At 47.0% G+C, this 20184-nt stretch overlaps 1 protein-coding gene across 2 annotated transcripts in view; it reads left to right on the plus strand.

Annotated features, from left to right (window-relative positions):
- The window catches only part of tsnare1 (T-SNARE Domain Containing 1), an 875956-nt gene that overhangs the window by 619103 nt on the left and 236669 nt on the right, over positions 1-20184 (plus strand). For both annotated transcript variants that reach the window (XM_078540971.1, XM_078540972.1), the window contains exon 7: positions 8832-8885. In XM_078540971.1, coding sequence (XP_078397097.1) covers positions 8832-8885 — 54 coding nt within the window. The remainder of the gene's footprint in view (positions 1-8831; positions 8886-20184) is intronic.

Genomic DNA, 20184 nt, shown 5'->3' on the forward strand with positions numbered 1-20184 from the left:
CCCCCACCTTGAAGGTGCTGAGAGCACACAGAGAGAATGACGGAACTCGGTGACGCCTGCCCACGACATTTTGGCAGCAATGATCAGCACTGTCGAGGGGCAGACATAATGTGTCCAGGGAGTGTGAGGCAGGCATCAATTTGGTCTGAAGGCTGTACAAAGCACAGTAAGAGGACCTGGACTGAGACGCCTGCCTTTACCTTGTGCAGAAAGGTTTCACATCAGAGTGATAAGAACACTGCTCATCAGAACAAGGATCCCTAGGCAGGGAGACATTGTTGAGAGCTCATTTACAATAGTGAACATTATGTACAAGTGGTAAACACCCGTGCCCACGCTGTGCAACTACATCTTCTTAACCTTCCTAACCCTGCCACTATGTCTTATTGCTCCCCAGACATCCACAAAGGAGGTGGAGGCAGCCTGCTGACAGCTAAACCCTGTCTGTGATGACAGGTGTCCTCTGGAGGGCTGTGACCCAGAGGGTCCCGGCCTGCTTTCGGGGTCCTGCTGTGTGGCAGTGGCACCCTCCTTGAGCTGTGGCGCTGAAGCTGCTGAGGTCACAGGAAGAGGGGATTCAGATGGGCTGGACTCTCCCGGAGTCACCTGGATGGACGGCCCCGGGGTGTACACCTGTTGACCCTCCTCCCTATGGTGATCAAGGGCACATGGCTGACTCCTTGAGGAGAAGGGGCAGCTGCAATGAGGTTGAGCTGTCCCACACCCTACTCATGTACACAGTGTTGGATGCCAACTATGGCATCAGCGATGGAGTGCAGCCCACAGAGCAGTGCAGGAGCAACGTCCTGGACCAAGGCCTCCATGATGGCTGCCATCCTACCAGTGTTGACCTTGGTGCATTGGCATGCTGACGTATTCACCTCAGTCTGAAGGCGGACGGATTCCTCCATTGTTCCTTGCTATCTGAGGAGTGCAGGGGAAATCCCTTCCTGATGTTCCCAAGCTTGTCTTTGCAGCCTCAGCCACTGAGGCCTGGCCGAGTCCAGAGTCCCATTATCTGACTCAGACTCAGACTCAGCAAATTCCTGGCTTCCAGCAATCCAACAAGTGCCGGTCACCTGGGAAGTCCCTGCCGCCACCTGTCCTGGATCAGACAGTACGGTGTGTTCACCAGATTGTGATCCCGAGGCTACTATGAAGCTCAGTCCCATCGAGGTGTGTGCCTCTGCGCTGGTGGAAGGTGTGGGTAAGCACTGTGACGGGACTACAAGGAGGGTGCCTTCAGATTCCTCTTCAGAGGTTTCAGATATGCTTGCGAATGCAAGGAGAGATAATTAGTACATGGCAGTGGCCTGTGAAACAGGACACATCACTCACAGCATGATTGTCTGATGGATGTTGCACTGCTGAACCCTCACTTAGTAGAGCATCGCCAACCTCACCGTCAGCACAGGAAAGGCCTAGATCCTTGCCAGCCAGTTAGATGGCTCTGTTTTCAAAGTCCATGAGGACTTAGGTTTCAGGCATTCCCCCACCAGTCTGCGACCTCTCTCTCTTCTCGTGTGCCAGCTTGTCCTGCATGAATAGAGATGGAGAGAGTGTAAGCAGGACACTTGCCAGAGCAGATGATAAGTATGCCTGGCCTGTGTGGATGTTGAGTGGTCCCATGGATGGGATGAGGACAATGAAGGTGTGTGAGAGATAGTGAATGGTAATGTCCCTTGAGCTGGCAGTGAGTGAGATGCCAGTGAACGTGTGGGTTTAGAATGATAAGATGGTTACCTTACCCTGGTAGCATGGAGGGGATCATTCATCCTCTTGAGGCATTGGGTGGCTGTCCTCTTTTGTAGGGCGTTGGCGCTGACCATCGCTGTCACCGCCTCCCAAGCCAGATTGGTGATGTTGCTGCCTGTCCTGTGGCCAGAGCAGGGATAGAGGACCTCACGGTTAGCCTCCATGGCATCCAAAAGGCGCTCAAGGAACGTGTGATTAAACCTGGGGGTTGCAGTCTTACAGCCTTTCCGGGCCATGTCTTCCATGCAGCAGTCCTGGGCTGGAAACACTGAGAGGTGTACGCGCGGCTGCTCTTTAATTATAGCACCCAGTGTAGTGAAGCACGAGGTGATAGCGTGGCGGGTGAATGAGAGCCTGCCCGCCATCAAAATGGCATGTTTCCCGGGAATGCGTAATTAATGCAGCAAGTTTGGGATGATACAGTGTGAAAAGCTGCCATTTTGGCCGGCGGGTAAAACGACATTTTCCCCGCCCGCTACCGCACTCAGTGCAAACCTGGGACGATTCTGCGCTGTATCTCTTGCCCAAAGCTGTAAACCTGCATCCTCTTGACTTTGACCATCAGCTTTGTCTGTCAGATCTCCACAAACCTCCTTTGCCTCCAAGAAAAATAATCCCAGCTTCTCTAAACTAACTTGGTAGGTAAATTCCCTCATTTGCCATTCCAGTAAATCTTCTCTGCACCTTGTCAAGGGCCTTCACATCCTCTTTAAAGTGTGGTGACCAGAACTGAACGCAATACTCTAGTTGTGGCCTAACTAGAGCTTCATAAGGGTTCAGCATAACTTTCCAGTCTCTGTACTTAATACCTCTATTTGCAAATATCAAGATCCCATGCGCATTGTGAACTACTCTCTCAATATCCCCTGCCACCCTCAAAGATCTATACTCCATGTCCTTCTGTTACTGTAACTGTGCCATTAAATCTCTAATGCTTCTCCCTGTCTCTTCTGCTAAATGCATCACCTCGTACTTCTCTGTATTAAATTCCTTCTGCCGCTCGTCTGCCCATTCTGCTAGCCTGTTTATGTTCTGTTGCAATATTATCCTCACTGTTTGCCACATCACCAAATTTGGTATCATCGGCAAATATTGAAACTTTACCCTGTGTTCCAAAATCCAAGTTTTTGGACCTGGCATTGACCCTTGGGAACACCAACCTCCAGTCCAAAAAATAAGCTTGGCTCGTTGTTTTCTGTCCTTACGCCATTATTTTTACCGCAAGCTGATGTTGACCTTCCTATCCCATATCTCAATTTAGGTAACTAGCTTTTTATGTAGTATTTTGTCAAAAACTTTCTTAAACTCCTTATAGACAACATCCACTGCATTCTCTACTTCATGAAAAAATTCAATTATATCAGTCAACATGATTGACATTTACAGTGCTGGCTATCGTGAATTAACTTAAACATCTCCTAGCATCTGTTTTTACTTCTAAACTGATGTTCAGCTTGTAGTTACTCGGAATGTCTTCACACCATTTTGTGAATAAGGGTGTCACATTTGTAATTTTCAAATTCTCTGGCACTTCCCCAATATCTAGGGAAGGTTAGGTGATTATGCCAAATCCTTCTGCCATATCCTTTACAACTTAACAACCTGGGAAGCAAGCCATCTGGCCAGGCGATTTATCCACTCTCGGTACAGCTGGCCTTTCCAGTATATCCTGCCTTTCAATTCTCACCTTGTCCATTACCTCTGTTTCTGCTGATATTTTGTCAGTATCCTCTTCCTTAGTAAACACCAATATGAAGTATTAAGTATTCTAGCCTTGCACTGTGCCTCTTAGCATGTATCACCTTCTTTGTCCCTATGCTCCATTTTGCCTCTTACTATCCATTTACTATTTACATTTTGGTGGAAGATCTCTGGGTTCCCTTCTATATTAACAGCCATTCTATTCTCATGTTATCTCTTTGTTAATCTTAAAATTTTCCTCTTTGCTTCTCGAATCAGCTTATTATATCTGGCATGGCTCTCACTTGAAGAATTCACTTGGCATGCATCGTACACCCTCTTTTTTTGCTACAGCATATTCTCATTCCCCCTTCTCGTGCAAGGAGTCCTGGCTTTGTTCTTCCTTAAAGATCACCCATTCTCCCATTGCAACTTTTCTTGTTAAACTTTGGTTCCATTTTTACCCTGGCTAGATCCCCTCTTGGTCCATCTCATTCCCCAGCACCAGATCCAGCAAATCCTCCTTACTGCTTGATCCAAGAACATGCTGGTCAGGGAAGTTTTCCTGAACACATTTCAGATATTCCTGCCAATCCTTACCCTGTGCTCATTATCCCAATCAATTTTTCAGTAATTAAAGTCCTTTGATACCATCACTGTATAGTTCTTGCATATCTCCGTGATTTCCCTGCAGGTTTGCTCCTCCAGTTTTCTCTCTCACAATTTAGAGGCCTATAGAATACCCCCAGTAGCTTCTCAGCTCTTAATAAAATAGATTCTGTCCTCACCCTACTTTTCCAATGCTACAATGTCTTCCCTAATTAGTACTGCCATCTCCATCCCTTTCTCCTTCGCTATTATTTTTGAACATTTTGTATCATGAACATTAAGTACCCAGTCCCCATCATTTTGATTTATCTAGCATGATTTTTAAAAAAACATTTGTTTGTAGGATGTGGGCACTGCTGGCTAGGCCAGCATTTATTGTCCATATGCAATTTAAGACTCAACCACATTGATGTGGGTCTGGAGTCACATGTAGGCCAGACTAGGTAAGGACGGCAGATTTCCTTTCCTAAAGGGAATTTTTACCACAATCCAGATTGAATTCAAATTTCACCCTCTGCCAAGGTGTGATTTGAACGGGGGTCCCCAGAGCATTACCCTGGATCTCTGGAATACTAGTCCAGTGACAATACCACTATGCCACTGCCTCCCACTACCTCTTGCGCTGAGTATTTTTTTTTAAACCGTACTGTCTTTCTTGTGATGTCTCACTATCTTTAGGATAATTCGTTACTTTACCAACTGTTAAATGTCAAGTTACAAAACTACAGTTGTTCTTTTATTTTTTTACGATATAAACTATCACCATATTTGCCTCTCTACAGCACCTTGGTACACGCCCTGTGTTCACCAGTTCTCTTCAAATATCTTAGAATATGACTGATTTCCCATCTCTTTTAATGTGTGTTCCAGTGTTCCTTGCCTGGCTATTGGTTAGTATTCTTTCTGGGTAATTTCAATACTTTTTTTCCCTTTTGCCCTTTGCGTTGTAATTGTGTATGAGGACAGCAATCCTCAGCCTCATTTGTAAACGCTGACAAAGATATAATTAAGGACTTTGTCAATTGTGTGGTCATTTGTTATAATGTCCACCACCACACCCCGGCGTCTCTTGGGACTTCACTGTTCCACTTGTCGATGTTTGCCCTTGCATACATTTAAATAAACCTTTCAAACTTTTTATCTATTTGCTGTCGGCCTAATCTCCTTAATTTTTATGGAACCTCCTAATCAATTTCTTTACATTTTTTTTACCTTTTTGCTATCCTCATCCCTGTCTTTTAATTGTTCCTCTATTTTAATCCTAGATTTTTATCCCTTTTTACTTCTCTTGTTTCCCTCATTAATTTCCGACTTGCTCTAACGCACTTATCACTCATTGAAATATATCTATCCTTCTCCTTTATTTGTGCCTCTGTACGTATCTCATGTATCAGTATATACAATTCACGATCCTTAGTTCTCTCCTCATACCCTTGAAACTTGCCTCTCTGAAACCACAGGGCTTTTCTGTTCTCTTTTCTTTTCTCACATAAATCTTAATTTAAACCCCAGCGCAATTGTACTCATTGTCATTTAGCCATTTTCTGATTTTGACCATTTTGCCAACCCTTGACTCCTGAGAGTTGTTCCATCTATGTTATAGTTTCGATGACTATGAGCGATGTAACAGTCCATAATTAATAGCAATTCACTTTTCGATTCCCAGTGTGGTCATCCCAATTAATGCAGGCAAATTGAAATTCCCATCATGATCATATTAGCTTCCTTAATCTCTCTGATTAAATGTTACGTGGCCTAAAACAAAATCCTGTAACACTGTGCTAATTTCGAGACTTAGGAGTGTTTTCTCAGCTGTGCATTTTTTAACCCAGTTATTTTTATATTCTTTCATGGGATCTGGACGTTACTCACAAGGCCAGGGTTCGTTGCCCATCCCTAATTGTCTTTGAGAACAACACATCAATCACGTGTTGTTGATCTGGAGTCTCATGTAGGGCAAGTGAGGAAGGAGATTTCCTTCCCTAAAGGACATTAATGACACAGATGGGTTTTTACAACAATCAATGATTGTTTCATGGTTGCCATTACTAAGACTAGCTTTCAATTCCAGATTTAATTAATTGAATTTAAATTCCCACCAGCTGGAGTGTATTCTCGACCCCCAAATAATGGAAGGGAGTTAAAGGAGCAAATACGTAGACAGGTTTCTGAGTACAAAAATAACAGAGCAGTAATTGTTGGACACGTCAACTACCCTAATATCAATTGGGATACGAACAGTGCAAAACTTTGGAACTGCACTCAAGAGAATGTTTTAGCCAGCACGTAACAAGCCCCGTGAGAGTTGACACAATTTTCAATTTAGTCTTAGGAAATGACGCTGGGCAAGTGGTCCCCCTTTGGAGATAGTGACCATAATATAGTTAGATTTAGCATCATTACGGAAAAGGACAAAGATAGAACAGGAGTGAAAGTCCTGAATTTGCGGAAGACAAATTTTACAAAGTTGAGAGGTGAGCTGGCAAGAGTGGACTGGATACAGCTATTGGAAGGAAAAGCTGTGTCAAATCAGTGGGAAGCATTCAAAGGTGAGATTCTATGGGCACAGTGTAGACATGTCCCCACAAAGAAAAAGGGTGGTACTACAAAATCTAGAGTCCCCTGGTTATCCAAAAACATACAAGATATAGCAGAAAAAAAAAGGTTATGACAGTCACTTAAGACTTAATACTGTAGAAAGCCTAGAGGAGTACAGAAAGTACAGGGGTGAAGTAAAAATGGAAATTAGGAAAACAAAGAGAGGATACAAAAAAATATTGGCAGGTAAAATCATAGAAATCCTAAGATGTTTTACCAGTACATTAAGAGCAAGAGAATAACTAGGGAAAAGGTAGGGCCTTTCAGAGATGTACAGGGTAACTTGTGTGTTGATGCTGAAGATGTGAGGAGGGTTCTCAATGAGTACTTTGTCTCTGCCTTCACTAAGGAGAAGGATGATGCAGAGATTCTAGTTAAAGAGGAGGCGTGAAATATTAGATACAATAAGCATAGTGCGAGAGGAAGTACTGGAGGGACTGGCATCCGTTAAGGTGGATAAATCACCAGGGTAGATGGATTGTATCCCAGGCTGTTGAATGAAGCCAAGGAGGAAATAGCAGATGCTCTGAGGATCATTTTCCAATTCTCACAAGATACAGGCAAGGCCTCAGAGGATTTGAGGCCTCTGCTCAAATTTCACCAAGTTACCTCTTTCAAATATATCAAGGAATGTTTTTAAAGCAATGGGCAGGATTTTTCATGTGGGAGCGGTCAGAGGGGCAGGCACAGAGCTGATCGCCGCCCGCAATTGGCTCCACGCCGCCATTTTACGTGGGCGGGCCAATTAAGGCCCGCCTAGTGTAATACGCAGCCGGTACTACATAATACATAATACTTAATACGCTCAGCGCTACCTTGTGCGGGCGGGGGGAGGAGGGAGAGTCAGGGCCAGCGCTCTTTCGCGTATGCACCAAAAGAGCGCTTCAATCTCCCTGAGACATGGAGCGGCCTCAGGAAGAATGAATCGATATTAAAATTATTAAATAAAAGGTTTAAAAATTCATTTAAACATGTCCCCTCATGTGACTGTGTCATGTGATTGTGTCACATGAGTTGGGACATGTTTTTCTATTTGTGAAAATTAATTAAGTTATTTAATAAAAGCTTTAGGAAACCTCATCCTGCTCGTGGATGTTTCCTGAAAAATGTAAAGGCCGCTTGGGCTGTTTGCCTACCCGCCAACCTTAAGGTTGGACGGGCAGCGTTCACAAGTGCTTTAATTAATCTCTTAAAGGCCTTAATAGGCTGTTTACATCTTGGTGGGCGCGCAGCCGACTCCGGCGTGTGCCTGCCGAACGAAATATTGCGATGGCGTCATTTTACGCGTCGACGTGTCGAGCCCCTCCCCGCACACTGATGGAAAAGTCCTGCCCAACTCTTTGATCTGGTTCATGGCAGATTTTGCTTGTATCAATGCGTAAGTCAGATTGCGCAGAAATTTGGGGAAAAGAAGCATTGTCCAAAACGGGTGAAATTTTGGGTGCAATTAAAGCCAGATTGGCTGACTGCGCCCAAAATGGAAAATGTGCTCAAAAGTTTTATACCTGAACTCAAGCTGTTCATCTTTGAAATACATAGCTACTGAAACATCCATCTTTTTTTCCCTTTTATCCCTTCACATCAATCTGTAAGTGTAATGATTACTGTGTGGTACCAATTACTTTTGCAATTTCACTCTACAATTATTGAATGTTGGAATCAAGTGGGCAACAAAGAAGATTAGATTTTTCAAATATATATATTTTATTTACTTGTCTGCAGAAAGTTGCAACACTTTTCAGATTCCCTGGGCTCTCATAACACATCAGAACCATGGGTGGCCCGATCACATTCCTGAGTCTTGATGATGAGTGTTGGCAGACTATTCAGCTGTTGAGTGCCTCGCAATTGTCCCCAATTCTCTTCCGAACCAAAATCCATACTGGTTGACTGGGGGCACTGGGTGGTCATGAGCAGAGGAATTCTGGCTGGATTTTACTCTCTCTCTAGCCCAGTAACTGGGGGATACTGTAACAACACTGGTTGAGGATCAGCATGGAGCAGTGTTTGAAATGGAGTCTTTTCATGGTCAATATCGCGTGGCAGCACTGGATACGATCCAGTTAACACCTGTCATTTAAAGAGTTATTTGTTCTTAAAGTTCCACGTTTATTTTTGGAGGTTTAAGTATTTTGATATAAAGACTACGGCACACAGAATCTCTGAGTTCATCTTTTATTTTTTTACAGAAAGTTGCTGAGAAGTCCAGAGCCTTGCTTCCCGCAGCACAGAAAAATAAGCAGGTATGTGAATCTGTTTGCTTTGCAGTTTTGTACATGGCAAATCTAATTGAAGAATGTCACTACACAAATGGAATACTTGCCATTCGCACCATCAGCTCCATTCTTATGTTCCCCAGCTCTTTGTCGCTTACTCTAAGTGACTCCATTAGCAGAAGAGGTGAATCCTGGAGAGGGCTGTGAAAACCAGCGGTTTCCAGGAATATGAAATGGAAAGCTGATTACAGTGAGCTATTTCTGTAACTCGGTTCTATTGGTCAGGTTTATAGCAGCTTGCATCCTCTTAAAACCATTGTGGTTAACTACTCCTTGACAACAAATTCATGTTACTGGGTCTTCAAACGAAAAGCTACATTAGAACTCTTGTGGTTTTTGCAGTGATAAGACGTATTTATCTTGTCAGTTGATATTTTTTTGACGGTGCCTATTCTTGACCCTTTTTCACTGGTTTGAAGAGTAAATCATCTGTTGCTTTCGACTGCTTTTTCTGAAAGTAATTGCCAGATTGCTTACAACTGTAATGTGTCTTGCCCCTAACCATTTTAATTGTCATTTCTTCAAAAAATATTTTAAATATTGTGTTTTTGTTTCCATAATTCCGCTCTTCATTTTAGTTATTACATTGCTCCAAGAAATGCATAATAGTTTGACCTGCTGCTGTGATTTCTGCTGAAGAATGTCTCGAAGGCGATGCAGATCAATTTTACATTTTTAAAAATTCATTCATGGGATGTAGGCTTCACTGGCTGGGCCAGCATTTATTGTCCATCCCTAGTTGCCCTTGAGAAGAGGGTGGTGAGCTGCCTTCTTGAACCTTTGCAGTCCATGTGGTGTAGGTACACCCACAGGTGCTGTTAGGGAGGGAGTTCCAGGATTTTGACCCAGCAACAGTGAAAGAATGAAGATGTATTTCCAAGTCAGGATGGTGAGGGACTTGGAGGGCAACTTCCAGGTGGTGGTGTTCCCATCTACCTGCTGCCCTTGTACTTCTAGATGGTAATGGTCGTGGGGTTGGAAGGTGCTGTCGAAGAAGCCTTGGTGAATTCCTGCAGTGCATCTTGTAGATGGTACACACTGCTGCTACTGTGCATCGGTGGTGAAGGGAGTGAATGTTTGAGGATGTGGTGCCAATCAAGCGGGCTGATTTGCCCTGGATGTTGTCAGGCTTCTTGAGTGTTGTGGGAGCTGCAGTCATCCAGGCAGGTGGGAAGTATTCCATCACACTCCTGACATATACCCTGTAGTTGGAGGACAGGATTTGGGGAGTCAGGAGGTGGGTTACCCATTGCAAGATTCCTAGTCTCTGACCTGCTTTTGTAGCCACAGTATTTATATGGCTTGTCCAATTCAGTTTCTGGTCAATTGCAACCCTCAGGATGTTGATAGTGGGGGTTTCAGTGATGGTAATGCCATTGAACGTCAAGGGGCCATGGTTAGCTTCTCTTTTGTTGGAGATGGTCATTACTTGGCACTTGTGTGGTATGAATGTTATTTGCCACTTGTAAGCCCAAGCCTGGATATTGTCCAGGTCTTGCTGCATTTGAACATGGACTGCTTCAGTATCTGAGGAGTTGTGAATGGTGCTGAACATTGTGCAATCATCAGCGAACATCCCCAATTCTGACGTTATGATGGAAGGAAGGTCTTTGGAGAAGCAACTAAAGATGACTGGGCCTAGGACACCACCCTGAGGAACTCCTGCAGTGGTGTCCTGGAGCTGAGATGACTGACCTCCAACAACCACAACCATCTTCCTTTGTACTAGGTATGACTGCAACCAGCGAAGAGTTTTCCCTCCGATTCCCATTGACTCCAGATTTGCTAGGGCTCCTTGATGCCACACTTGGTCAAATGGGGCCTTGATGTCAAGGGCAGTCACTCTCACCTCAGCTCTGGAGTTCAGATCTTTTGTCCATGTATGAACCAAGGCTGTAATGAGGTCAGGAGCTGAATGGCCCTGGGGAAACGCAAACTGGGAGTCAGTGAGCAGGTTATTCTAAGCAAATGCCGTTGATAGCTCTGTTGATGACCCCTTCCATTACTTCACTGATGATCGAGAGTAGACTGATGGGGCGGTAATTGGCCGGGTTAAATTTGTCCTGCTTTTTGTGTACAGGACATACCTGGGCAATTTTCCACATAGCCGGGTAGATGCCAATGCTGTACTGAAACAGCTTGGCTAGGGGCGCGGCAAGTTCTGGAGCACAAACCTTCAATACTATTGCCGGAATATTGTCAGGGCCCATAACCTTTGCAGTATCCAGTGCCTTCAGCAGTTTCTTGACATCACATGGAGTGAATTGAATTGGCTGAAGACTGACATCTGTGATCCTGGGGATCTCCGGAGGAGGTCGAGATGAATCATCCACTCGGCACTCCTGGCTGAAGATTGTTGTGAATGCTTCAGCCTTATCTTTTGCACTGCTGTGCTGGACTCCCCCATCATTGAGGAGGGGATATTTGTGGAGCCTCCTCTTCCAGCAGGTTGTCTAATTGTCCACCACCATTCATGACTGGATGTGACAGGACTGCAGAGCTTAGACCTGATCCTTTGGCTATGGGATCACTTAGCTCCGTCTATCACTTGCTGCTTTTGCTGTTTGGCACACAAGTAGTCCTGTGTTATAGCTTCAACAGGTTGACACCTCATTTTTAGATATGCCTGGTGCTGCTCCTGGCATACCCTCCTGCACCCTTCATTGAACCAGTGTTGATCCCCCGGCTTGATAGTAATGGTAGAGTGGAGGATATGCTGGGCCATGAGGTTACAATTCTGCTGCTGCTGGTGGCCCACAGCACCTCATGGATGCCCACGCTTGAGTTGCTACATCTGTTCAAAATCTGATTTAGCACGGTGGTAGTGCCACACAACACAATGGAGGGTGCCCTCAATGTGAAGGCGGGACTTCATCTCCACAAGGATTGTGCGGTGGCCACTCCTACTGATATTGTCATGGACAGATGCAGGCAGGTTGGTGAGGATAACCAAGTATCTTTTTTCCTCTTGTTGGCTCCCTCACCACCTGCTGCAGACCCAGTCTAGCAGCTATGTCCATTAGGACTCGGCCAGTAATGGTGCTACTGAGCCACTCTTGGTGATGGACATTGAAGTCCCCCACCCAGGGTACTGTCTGCACCCTTGCCACCCTCAGTGCTTCCTCCAAGTGATGTTCAACATGGAGGGGCACTGTTTCATCAGCTGAGGGAGGGTGGTACATGGTAATCAGCAGCAGGTTTCCTTGCCCATGCTTGACCTGATGCCATGAGACTTCATGGGGTCTGGAGTCAATGTTAAGGACTCCCAGAGCAACTCCCAACTGTATACCACTGTGTTGCCACCTCTGCTGCGTCTGTCCTGCCGGTGGGAGGTGGTGGTGTCTGGGACATTCTCTGTCAGGTATGTTTCTGTAAGCATAACTATGGTCAGGTTGTTGCTTTCTGGTGCCTAGGTCGATGCCGGGTGGCCCATCCAGGTTCATTCCTTTTTTGTGACTTCCTAGCAGTTTGATACAACTGCTAAAATCAACCACATTGCTGTGGGTCTGGAGTCACATGTGGGCCAGACTAGGTAAGGGCCGCAGATTTCCTTCCCTAAGGGGCATTATTGATCCAGATGGTTCTTTACAACAATCGACATCATTAGACTTTTAATTCCAGATTTTTTGTTGAATTCAAATTCCACCATCTGCCATGGCCCCAGAGCATTACCCTGGGTCTCTAGATTACTAGTCCTGTGCCAATACCACTACGCCATCACCTCCTCCCATGAATATTATTGTCACATTATTCTTGTTAACTACAAGGTGAGGTTATGGCTGGCATGGGGAAGAGTCATGCCAACAAGAAGAACTATCTTGTCACTGTTAGTGTCTATGCAATGGCAGAGGTAGCACTGACTGTCTGAGCCACCTGCCTCCATGTTGCCTGTACTGTCATCTTCTGGGTCTTCCTGTCTTGGTGCCAAAAAAACTAGTCTCCCCTTGACCGTAGTTTTCCCAGGGGAATGTCTACAGAAGTGTCTGAAAATCTGGGATAGAGTTTGGCCACAACATAATCTTTGATGATCTGCCATTTATAACAGCAAACCACTGTTGACTGTCTCACCAACGTCCTCGATTTCAAGTGCTTCTGGCCCTTAGAAGAACAATAGTATTTCCCACATGTCCCCTTCTCCCTGTGGCAACAAGCCACTCAGAAACAGGTATAATGGTGCAAACCTCCTCTGCAGATCAATAGAGGCCCATTCAGAAAAAATGCATTGGGTTTCTGGTGGTATTATGTGGGCAAATGGAAGTTCTACCCTTCCACATTTTGGTCGGGCAAAGGAAACTCCTGCCCTTACAGGGGCAGGCTTTGAATATAATCAGACTTCAGCTTAGTTAAAGGATTGCAAAGTCCTGCACCACACTCAAATATCCTATCAGTCTAATGCCACCACACATCTCACTCCCTGTAATGCAGCACAACCAACAATGTTTAGAAAGGGCTGCATTTTAGGTGCTCTGGCCCGGCGTGTTTTTGATGGGGGCGTGGAGGGTAGGGAACCACCTTTCCACAAACCAAGCTCAACCCCATAATAGAGGGGGTGGACGGGCGCCACCCGCCATATTTAAATAGGTAATCAAGGGTCAATTAGGCTTGTTACCAAGCCAATCGACCCTGATAATATGCTGCCCATGCCATAAAACATTTGGGGTGGAATTTTCCATGCCCGCTGCCGTCAGGCGTGTTCGGTGGTGTGTGCGGACAATATGACGAGAAGGCCAGAAAATTGGTTTCACCGACGTCGTGAAACCAGTTTGCTGATTGTCTGCTCAGCCCATCGAAGGTGCCATCAGACGTCGGGAACCTCAGCCTATCATTATGAGGCCAGCCTGCCTGGCTCGTACCTGCCCCCCTGCCACTGGATCGCCCACCCACGTTGGTGGGAGAACACGCTGGAGCAGAACACATCTTGACAAGTGTATCACGCAGAAGTCGAGACTTACCGCCAGGGCCCTTGCTCACATTGCGGACATCCGAGAGGTAGAAGATGCTGGAGCCCGACTGCAAACTGCACACTGGAGGAACGTCCATGGAAGCTGGGTGGATTCTCATGGACATGGCTCTGCCATGAAGCAGCTCGCGGCAGTTGGAAAGTCATAGTTGATGCTCACAGCGGATGATGATCAAGGGGATGGGAGAGGAAGGTGTAGGTTCGACTGGGAGATGAAGAGGTGTCGTGGGGTGGTTGGGATGGGGAAAATGAAGGTGTTGGGGCATTAAGGATGAGGGGGTGAATGAAGTTGTTGGGGGATGGGTGAGGTTGGGTTGTGGGAAATGAAGATGTCGGGGGCGAGAGGTTGGGAGGGGCGGAGGGAGTATGGGGGAAGAGGAGGTAATGGGGGAGAGGGGAGGGAGTCTAGTGGGAGGAAGGAGTGTGGAGAGTGGAGGGAATAAGGGTGGAGGAAGGAGTGCGGAGCGTGGAGGGAGTAAGGGTGGAGAAAGAAGTCAGGAGTGGGAGGAAAGACTAAGGGTAACGGAAGAATTAAGGGTGTCTGAAGGAGTCAGGAAGGGGGAGGGACTAAGCGAGGGAGGCGGGAGCAAGGCTGGGGGGAGGGTGTTAGGAGGACTAAGTTGGGGAATGGATTCCAGTGGCAGAAGGGGTCCGGAGGGGGGAAGGGGCTCTGGGGGAGAGGGGGTCCGGAGTAGGGGATGTCCAAGTGAATGTACAACAGAAGGGTCTGATGAGTCCACGACTGCCTCCTGGGGAGTGAACTGAGGGTGGGCATGGTATGAGGGAATGGCAAGAATGAACGAGGGAAGAATGAGGCGGTAGGGTGGGAGGGTGAGGGATCAATATTAGTGGTAGAAGGGACGGCGAGGGTGGTTGGTGGGGTCTCAGAGGCAGACACGGATCCCAGGGGTGGGAAGGAGGAGGTTGGGAGGTTAATGTGGATGGGGGTGGGATTTTCGGGAAGGAAGGGAAGGTACACGTTCACCAGGTTATCCCCAAAGGTTGTGGCTGGTAGGTTTTGGAGGGGAGGTGAAAGGTGATGCCAGGTGGGTCAACTGTGATGGGGGAAAGGAAATGGGCAACTGGAGGAGGGGAAAGGATGTGGGAGAAAAAGTAAAACTGAACTAGCACCATGCTGTCCAAATCGAAAGTGAGATGAAAGTTGTGGTGGGCAATATCAGGTGCTGCATGGGAGTGTGATCAGTGGGTGGGCAGAGATGAAGGTCAGCTCAGATGGACAACTGAAAATGAACCCCAGCAGGCAGCACTGAAAATGCTTAAGACATTGAGATGAGTGTGAAATGGGAAGGATCCTTGTGCATGGGAGAGTGCTTGCTCGAGGTTCCAAAAGGCCCTGTCATACACATAATTGGGTCCCTCCAGAATCACTCATAGGCCAGCTGCTCCCTCTGTGGTGACAGAGGACGAGGTGAGAGGCTCACAGGCAAAGGGGACTCGGTGAGAGAGGACAGCTTCAGATTCCTGAGTGGATAACCTGGGGTGTCCAGCTGCCGCTGCTCCTCCCTTCGGGTGCCCTAGGGCCCCGGCCTGACTCGTTGAGGGGAAAGAGCACCTGGAGGGACGTTGGGATGCCCTGTTTCCCTCTTGCGTTGCCACTACAGGAACTCACCCATAACTGCCCCGATGGAGTGCAGGTCTGCGCACATCTCCGTGTTATGTAGCAGGGCGTCCATGGCATCTGCCATCCTGCCCATGAGACCTCCATATGCACACATGTGGGCACCACTGCATCAGAGAGCAGGAGGACACACTCCTCTGACTCATGAGCCACTCTGGAGGGCTTCCAACAGCTCTGCGTGGTGTTCCCATGCCTTCTGCTGGCTCTCCACGATAAGTTGGAAGGCCAAATCCAGAGGTTCGTCATCTGACTTAGACCTCACAGATGCCTGTTCCCCAGCAGTCCTCCAAGTGCCGGCGAGCTTGGCTGAACCTGTCTCCTCCTGCTCCGGACACGTGTCCATGCAGTGCCCACCAGATTGTGAGTCTGAGCCTGCTCTAGATCTAGGACCCATCGAGGTATGTGTCTCTGCGTTGGTGGAGGGTGTGGGTAAGCGCTGTGATGGGTCTTCCAGGCTGCTTATTTCCAGCTCTTCAATGGTGGAGGTGTCCTCTTGGCTGGAGGTGAGGGTATGGATGGAGCTGAGGGACTGGCTGGCTCAGGGTGTCGTTGGTTGGCAGAGCTCCCTGTGAATCAAAGTAGAGATGATTAGTGCATGGCAGCAGAGTCAGAAGCAGGAGAGAGAGCATTCACAGTTGCATTGAGGGAGGGATGATATGGTGCAGGATCCTCACGTGGGTGTTCACCGCCGACCTCACCGTCGCCCCAGTCACAGTCCATATCCTCACCAGTCAGCGTGATGCCACACTCCTCAAAGCGAGTGAGGGGCCTAATTTGGGCCACTCCAACTCCCCACCCTCTCCCCGGTCTGGGACCTCTCCCTGCTGATGTGAGCAGGCTTCTATTGCATGGAAACAGATGGAGAGAGTGTGAGCAGGACACATGGCACTCTATGGAATGTTTGTATAGCGAGCGAAGCCGTGGACGGGACGAGGATGTGAGCTGGAGAGGATATGAGCCTGATGGAGATGTGAAGGTGTGTGTGAGACTTAGTGGTGTTGTCCCTTGAGGTGTGAGATCCCTGTGGATGTGTGATGTGTTTGTGAATGTGTGAGTTGCATGTGATGAGAAGAGTGAGTTACCCTGGCGGAATGGATGAGACCATTCATCCTGTAGCGGCACTGGGTGGTTGTCCTTTTTTGCAGGGCATTGGCACTGACCACTGCTGACCACTGCCTCCAATGCTGGATTGGTGATGCAGCTGCCCCTCCTGTGGCCAGACCAGGGTGGGGGGGGGGGGGGGGTAGAGGACATCATGGCGGCCCATCATGGCTGCTAAAGGCGCTTGAGGGACGCGTCATTAAACCTGCGGACTGCAGTTTTTTAGCCTTTCGGACCTATATCTTCCATGCAGCAGTCATGGGCTGGAAGCACTGAGAGGTGTGCATGCGGCTAGATTTCAGATATGGCGCCTGGCGTGATGAAGCAGCGAGGTGATAGTGTGGGGGGGTGAATGAGAGCCTTCCCCGAAATCCATCGAAATGGTGTGTTTCCCAGGAATGCATAATTAATGTGGCAGGTTTGGGATACTGCGTGAGAAACCGACTTTGCAGCCGGTGGGTAAAACATCATTTCATCCACCCACTACTGCACTTAGTGCAAATCTGGGACCACTCTGCTCTTGGAGTGGAAAGCCGGGTGGGAGCAGGCAGTCTGTTTTTTTCAATTCCATTCTGCAAAGGGCGGGAAGCAAGGGGGAGTTTGATCTTCAGGGGCTGCCCATTGTGGCTCGGGGTTGGCCGCCCTCAGATGGAAACCCCCCCCTTTCTTCCTAAACCCCCACCCCCCTCACCTCAGCCTTAAACCCAAAAACACCTGACCTTCCAAAACCCTCCCTGCCCAAGACCCCAGACTTACCAGCTTCGGAGATCCATGCGCCTTCTTACTTCTCTTCTTGCAGTCTTGGTAGTTGCCACTAACGCGTCCTTGGCGTTGCCTGGACTGATGGAGCTGCTGACCAGCCGGATTGGCCGACAGCTTCAGAGGGTGGAAATCCCGCATTGCCCTTATTGCCCTTGTTAAGCCTGTCCACAGTTATGGCTGCAGGATGGGCTGGCACGACCACCATCCCCTCCCACCCCTGCCCGCACCCCACCCACCCCATTTTATTCAGCCCGAAGTGTCAGCACGATGCTGGCAAGGGCATGTCTGGGACATTTAGAGAACAGGACCAACAGTATATTTCCTTAACTAATGAGATTTAAGGATTTAGAAAGAAAGAGAGTTGAAGAAGGAGGGTGAATTCGGATAAAGAGGAATAAAGGGGGAAGACAGATTGAATGAATAGGGAGAAAAAGAGACAGAAAGAAAAGGTAAGAAAAAATGTTAAGTTTGGCATTGTTAAAATCTCTAATAATAATTTACTATGTACAGAACCTGAGAGGTCGTTTGCCATTGCATTAACAATGATCGCAGTGCTAAAAGACTACTTACCTTCTTAATCGCTAGCCCTAACATTCTGCATTGAATTTAATGTGTGATTAGTGTGCAAATTCAGCGAGCTCTTTAAAGGGAGGCTCAGGTCTGGATGTCATTTTTATGATGCAAATGAATGAGGGATGTAAATTGATCAACAGATTCTGGAGATTCTCAGCTGATTGCAAGTTTGCTGACCTTGCTGGGTAATGTGTGCATTAATAATGGCATGCATCATTAGCACACTGATAATTTTCCAACAAGGTTCAATACATTAACTTTCCAGACTGGACTCAGGCTGAGGCCTTAGTTCAAAAGATGGATGAAAATCTAAAACAGTGGCAAGATTAGTTGCACTCATGGTAATGGAGTGGAAGTGAATTACTGACAGTAAATCAGACTACCAACTATTTGACATGGCCTAGAAATTGAGGTCTTTTGAAAAACCCTTGCACAGAAAATCTCGAGTCACCCCTGTTTGGGTTTAATTTGAATCAACCGGGGAAAGGAATTCTCTATTTGTGAGTTTTCACAAAACAGACAGTGGACCATATTTTGTTTGAGAACTAGAAGTTGAAAATAGCTTAATTTGAAGGAAATTGAAGGAAACAATTCTTAGGCTGTGGCTACCGCTCAAAGAAGTAAATTGTTCAAAGTGTATGTTCTTGTTATTCCAGTGGTATTTTTTTTCCTCTCTTTTTATCCTTCCTTTTATAAGTCACATTTTCTCTGAAGGTTTGTTCTGTGCTGATGGGAATAACATATGAATGAATTTATGTTCATTTTATACAACTGTCCTTGTCGCTCCACTCCATAACCTATGATTTCTGTATCACTTCTTTCATTTTTGTCTCGGTTTCATATATTCTTGTGTTTATCATGACCTAAATGGCATAGGATGCAGGAGTCATGACAGCTTCCAGGGAATCTTACCCACTCATGCATAATAAACTTAAGTGGCCACAAACGATCTGTACATTGAGGGAGTGGAATCCCTTCCAATTGATGAGTACTGCAGGATTATCTGGCGGTGCCTTGATTGCGATGTATCCAGTTGATGATTTGGTGAACCTGTGGAAATCCAGCCACCGATGCAAAGACAATAGCTCTCTGAGCCTGAATGGCCTCATCAGTGTCAAAGAGCACATACTGGGTAGCCTTGGTGTAGGTGGCATCTGTGAATTGGGATTTGGACTTGTGGGCTGCCTATGGTGAGATCTTGCAAATGCCTGAAAGGAGCAGGAGGTGAAGAGATACAGGGCTGTGGTGACCTTGACAGCCATGACAGGGCATGCACACCTAGCCCACTTAATTGGAAAGACGCCTTGTTCTAGCAGGTTGCAAATGTCAGAAACGAGCTGGCATGAGAGCCTGAGCCTCCTGAGGCACAGTTGCTCCGTCATATCGAGGCGGCTTTGACTATACTCACCTGCTGGAAGAGCAGTCGGAGAGGAGAGATGTCAGCTGCTTGGAACCAGCCCGCACTGAGTTCGAAAGGAGAGTGAAAAAAAATGCATTGTGACATCACAGAGAAGAAGCAATTTGATTGGTTGAAGAAGAAGCTAGCTGATTGGTGAGTATCTGTTGAGCATCTAGTAAGTGTTTATGGTTTATTCTATTCCTAACGTTTAGAATAAAGTAGGAACTGTACTTTTTGGTAAGGTTTGTTAAGTAGGATTTAAAAGTTTAAGTTTAAGTTTAAGGCATGGCAGGACAGCTCAGCCAAGCGGAATGCCCATCCTGTGGCATGTGGGGAGTCATGGACACTTCTCGTGACCCAGACGAGCCCATGTGCAGGAAGTGCCACCGGCTGCACAAGCTTGAGCTCCGCGTTTCGGAGCTTGAGCAGCGGCTGGAGTCACTGAGGTACATCCATGAGGCAGAGAACTATGTGGATAGCACGTTCAGAGAGGTGGTCTCACCGCAAGTTAGGGGCAAGCAGGCAGATAGGGAATGGGTGACCACCAGGCAGTCCAAGAGAAACAGGCAGGTAGTCCAGTCCACAGAAATCCTGCTCACTAACTGGTTTTCCCTTCTGGATATTGGTGAGGGAAATCGATCCTTGGAGGAGGGCAGCAAGCACCAAGCACATGGCAGCATGGGTGGTCCTGCTGTACAAAAGAAGAGCGGAAGGGCAGTACTGATAGGAGATTTAGTTAGGGGAGCAGACAGGCGTTTCTGCAGCTGTCAATATGACTCCAGGATGGTTTGTTGCCTCCCTGGTGCTAGGGTCAAGAATGTCACAGAACAGC

This window comes from Cetorhinus maximus, chromosome 4, assembly GCF_964194155.1.
Source record: "Cetorhinus maximus chromosome 4, sCetMax3.hap1.1, whole genome shotgun sequence".
NCBI classification, from domain to species: Eukaryota; Metazoa; Chordata; class Chondrichthyes; order Lamniformes; family Cetorhinidae; genus Cetorhinus; species Cetorhinus maximus.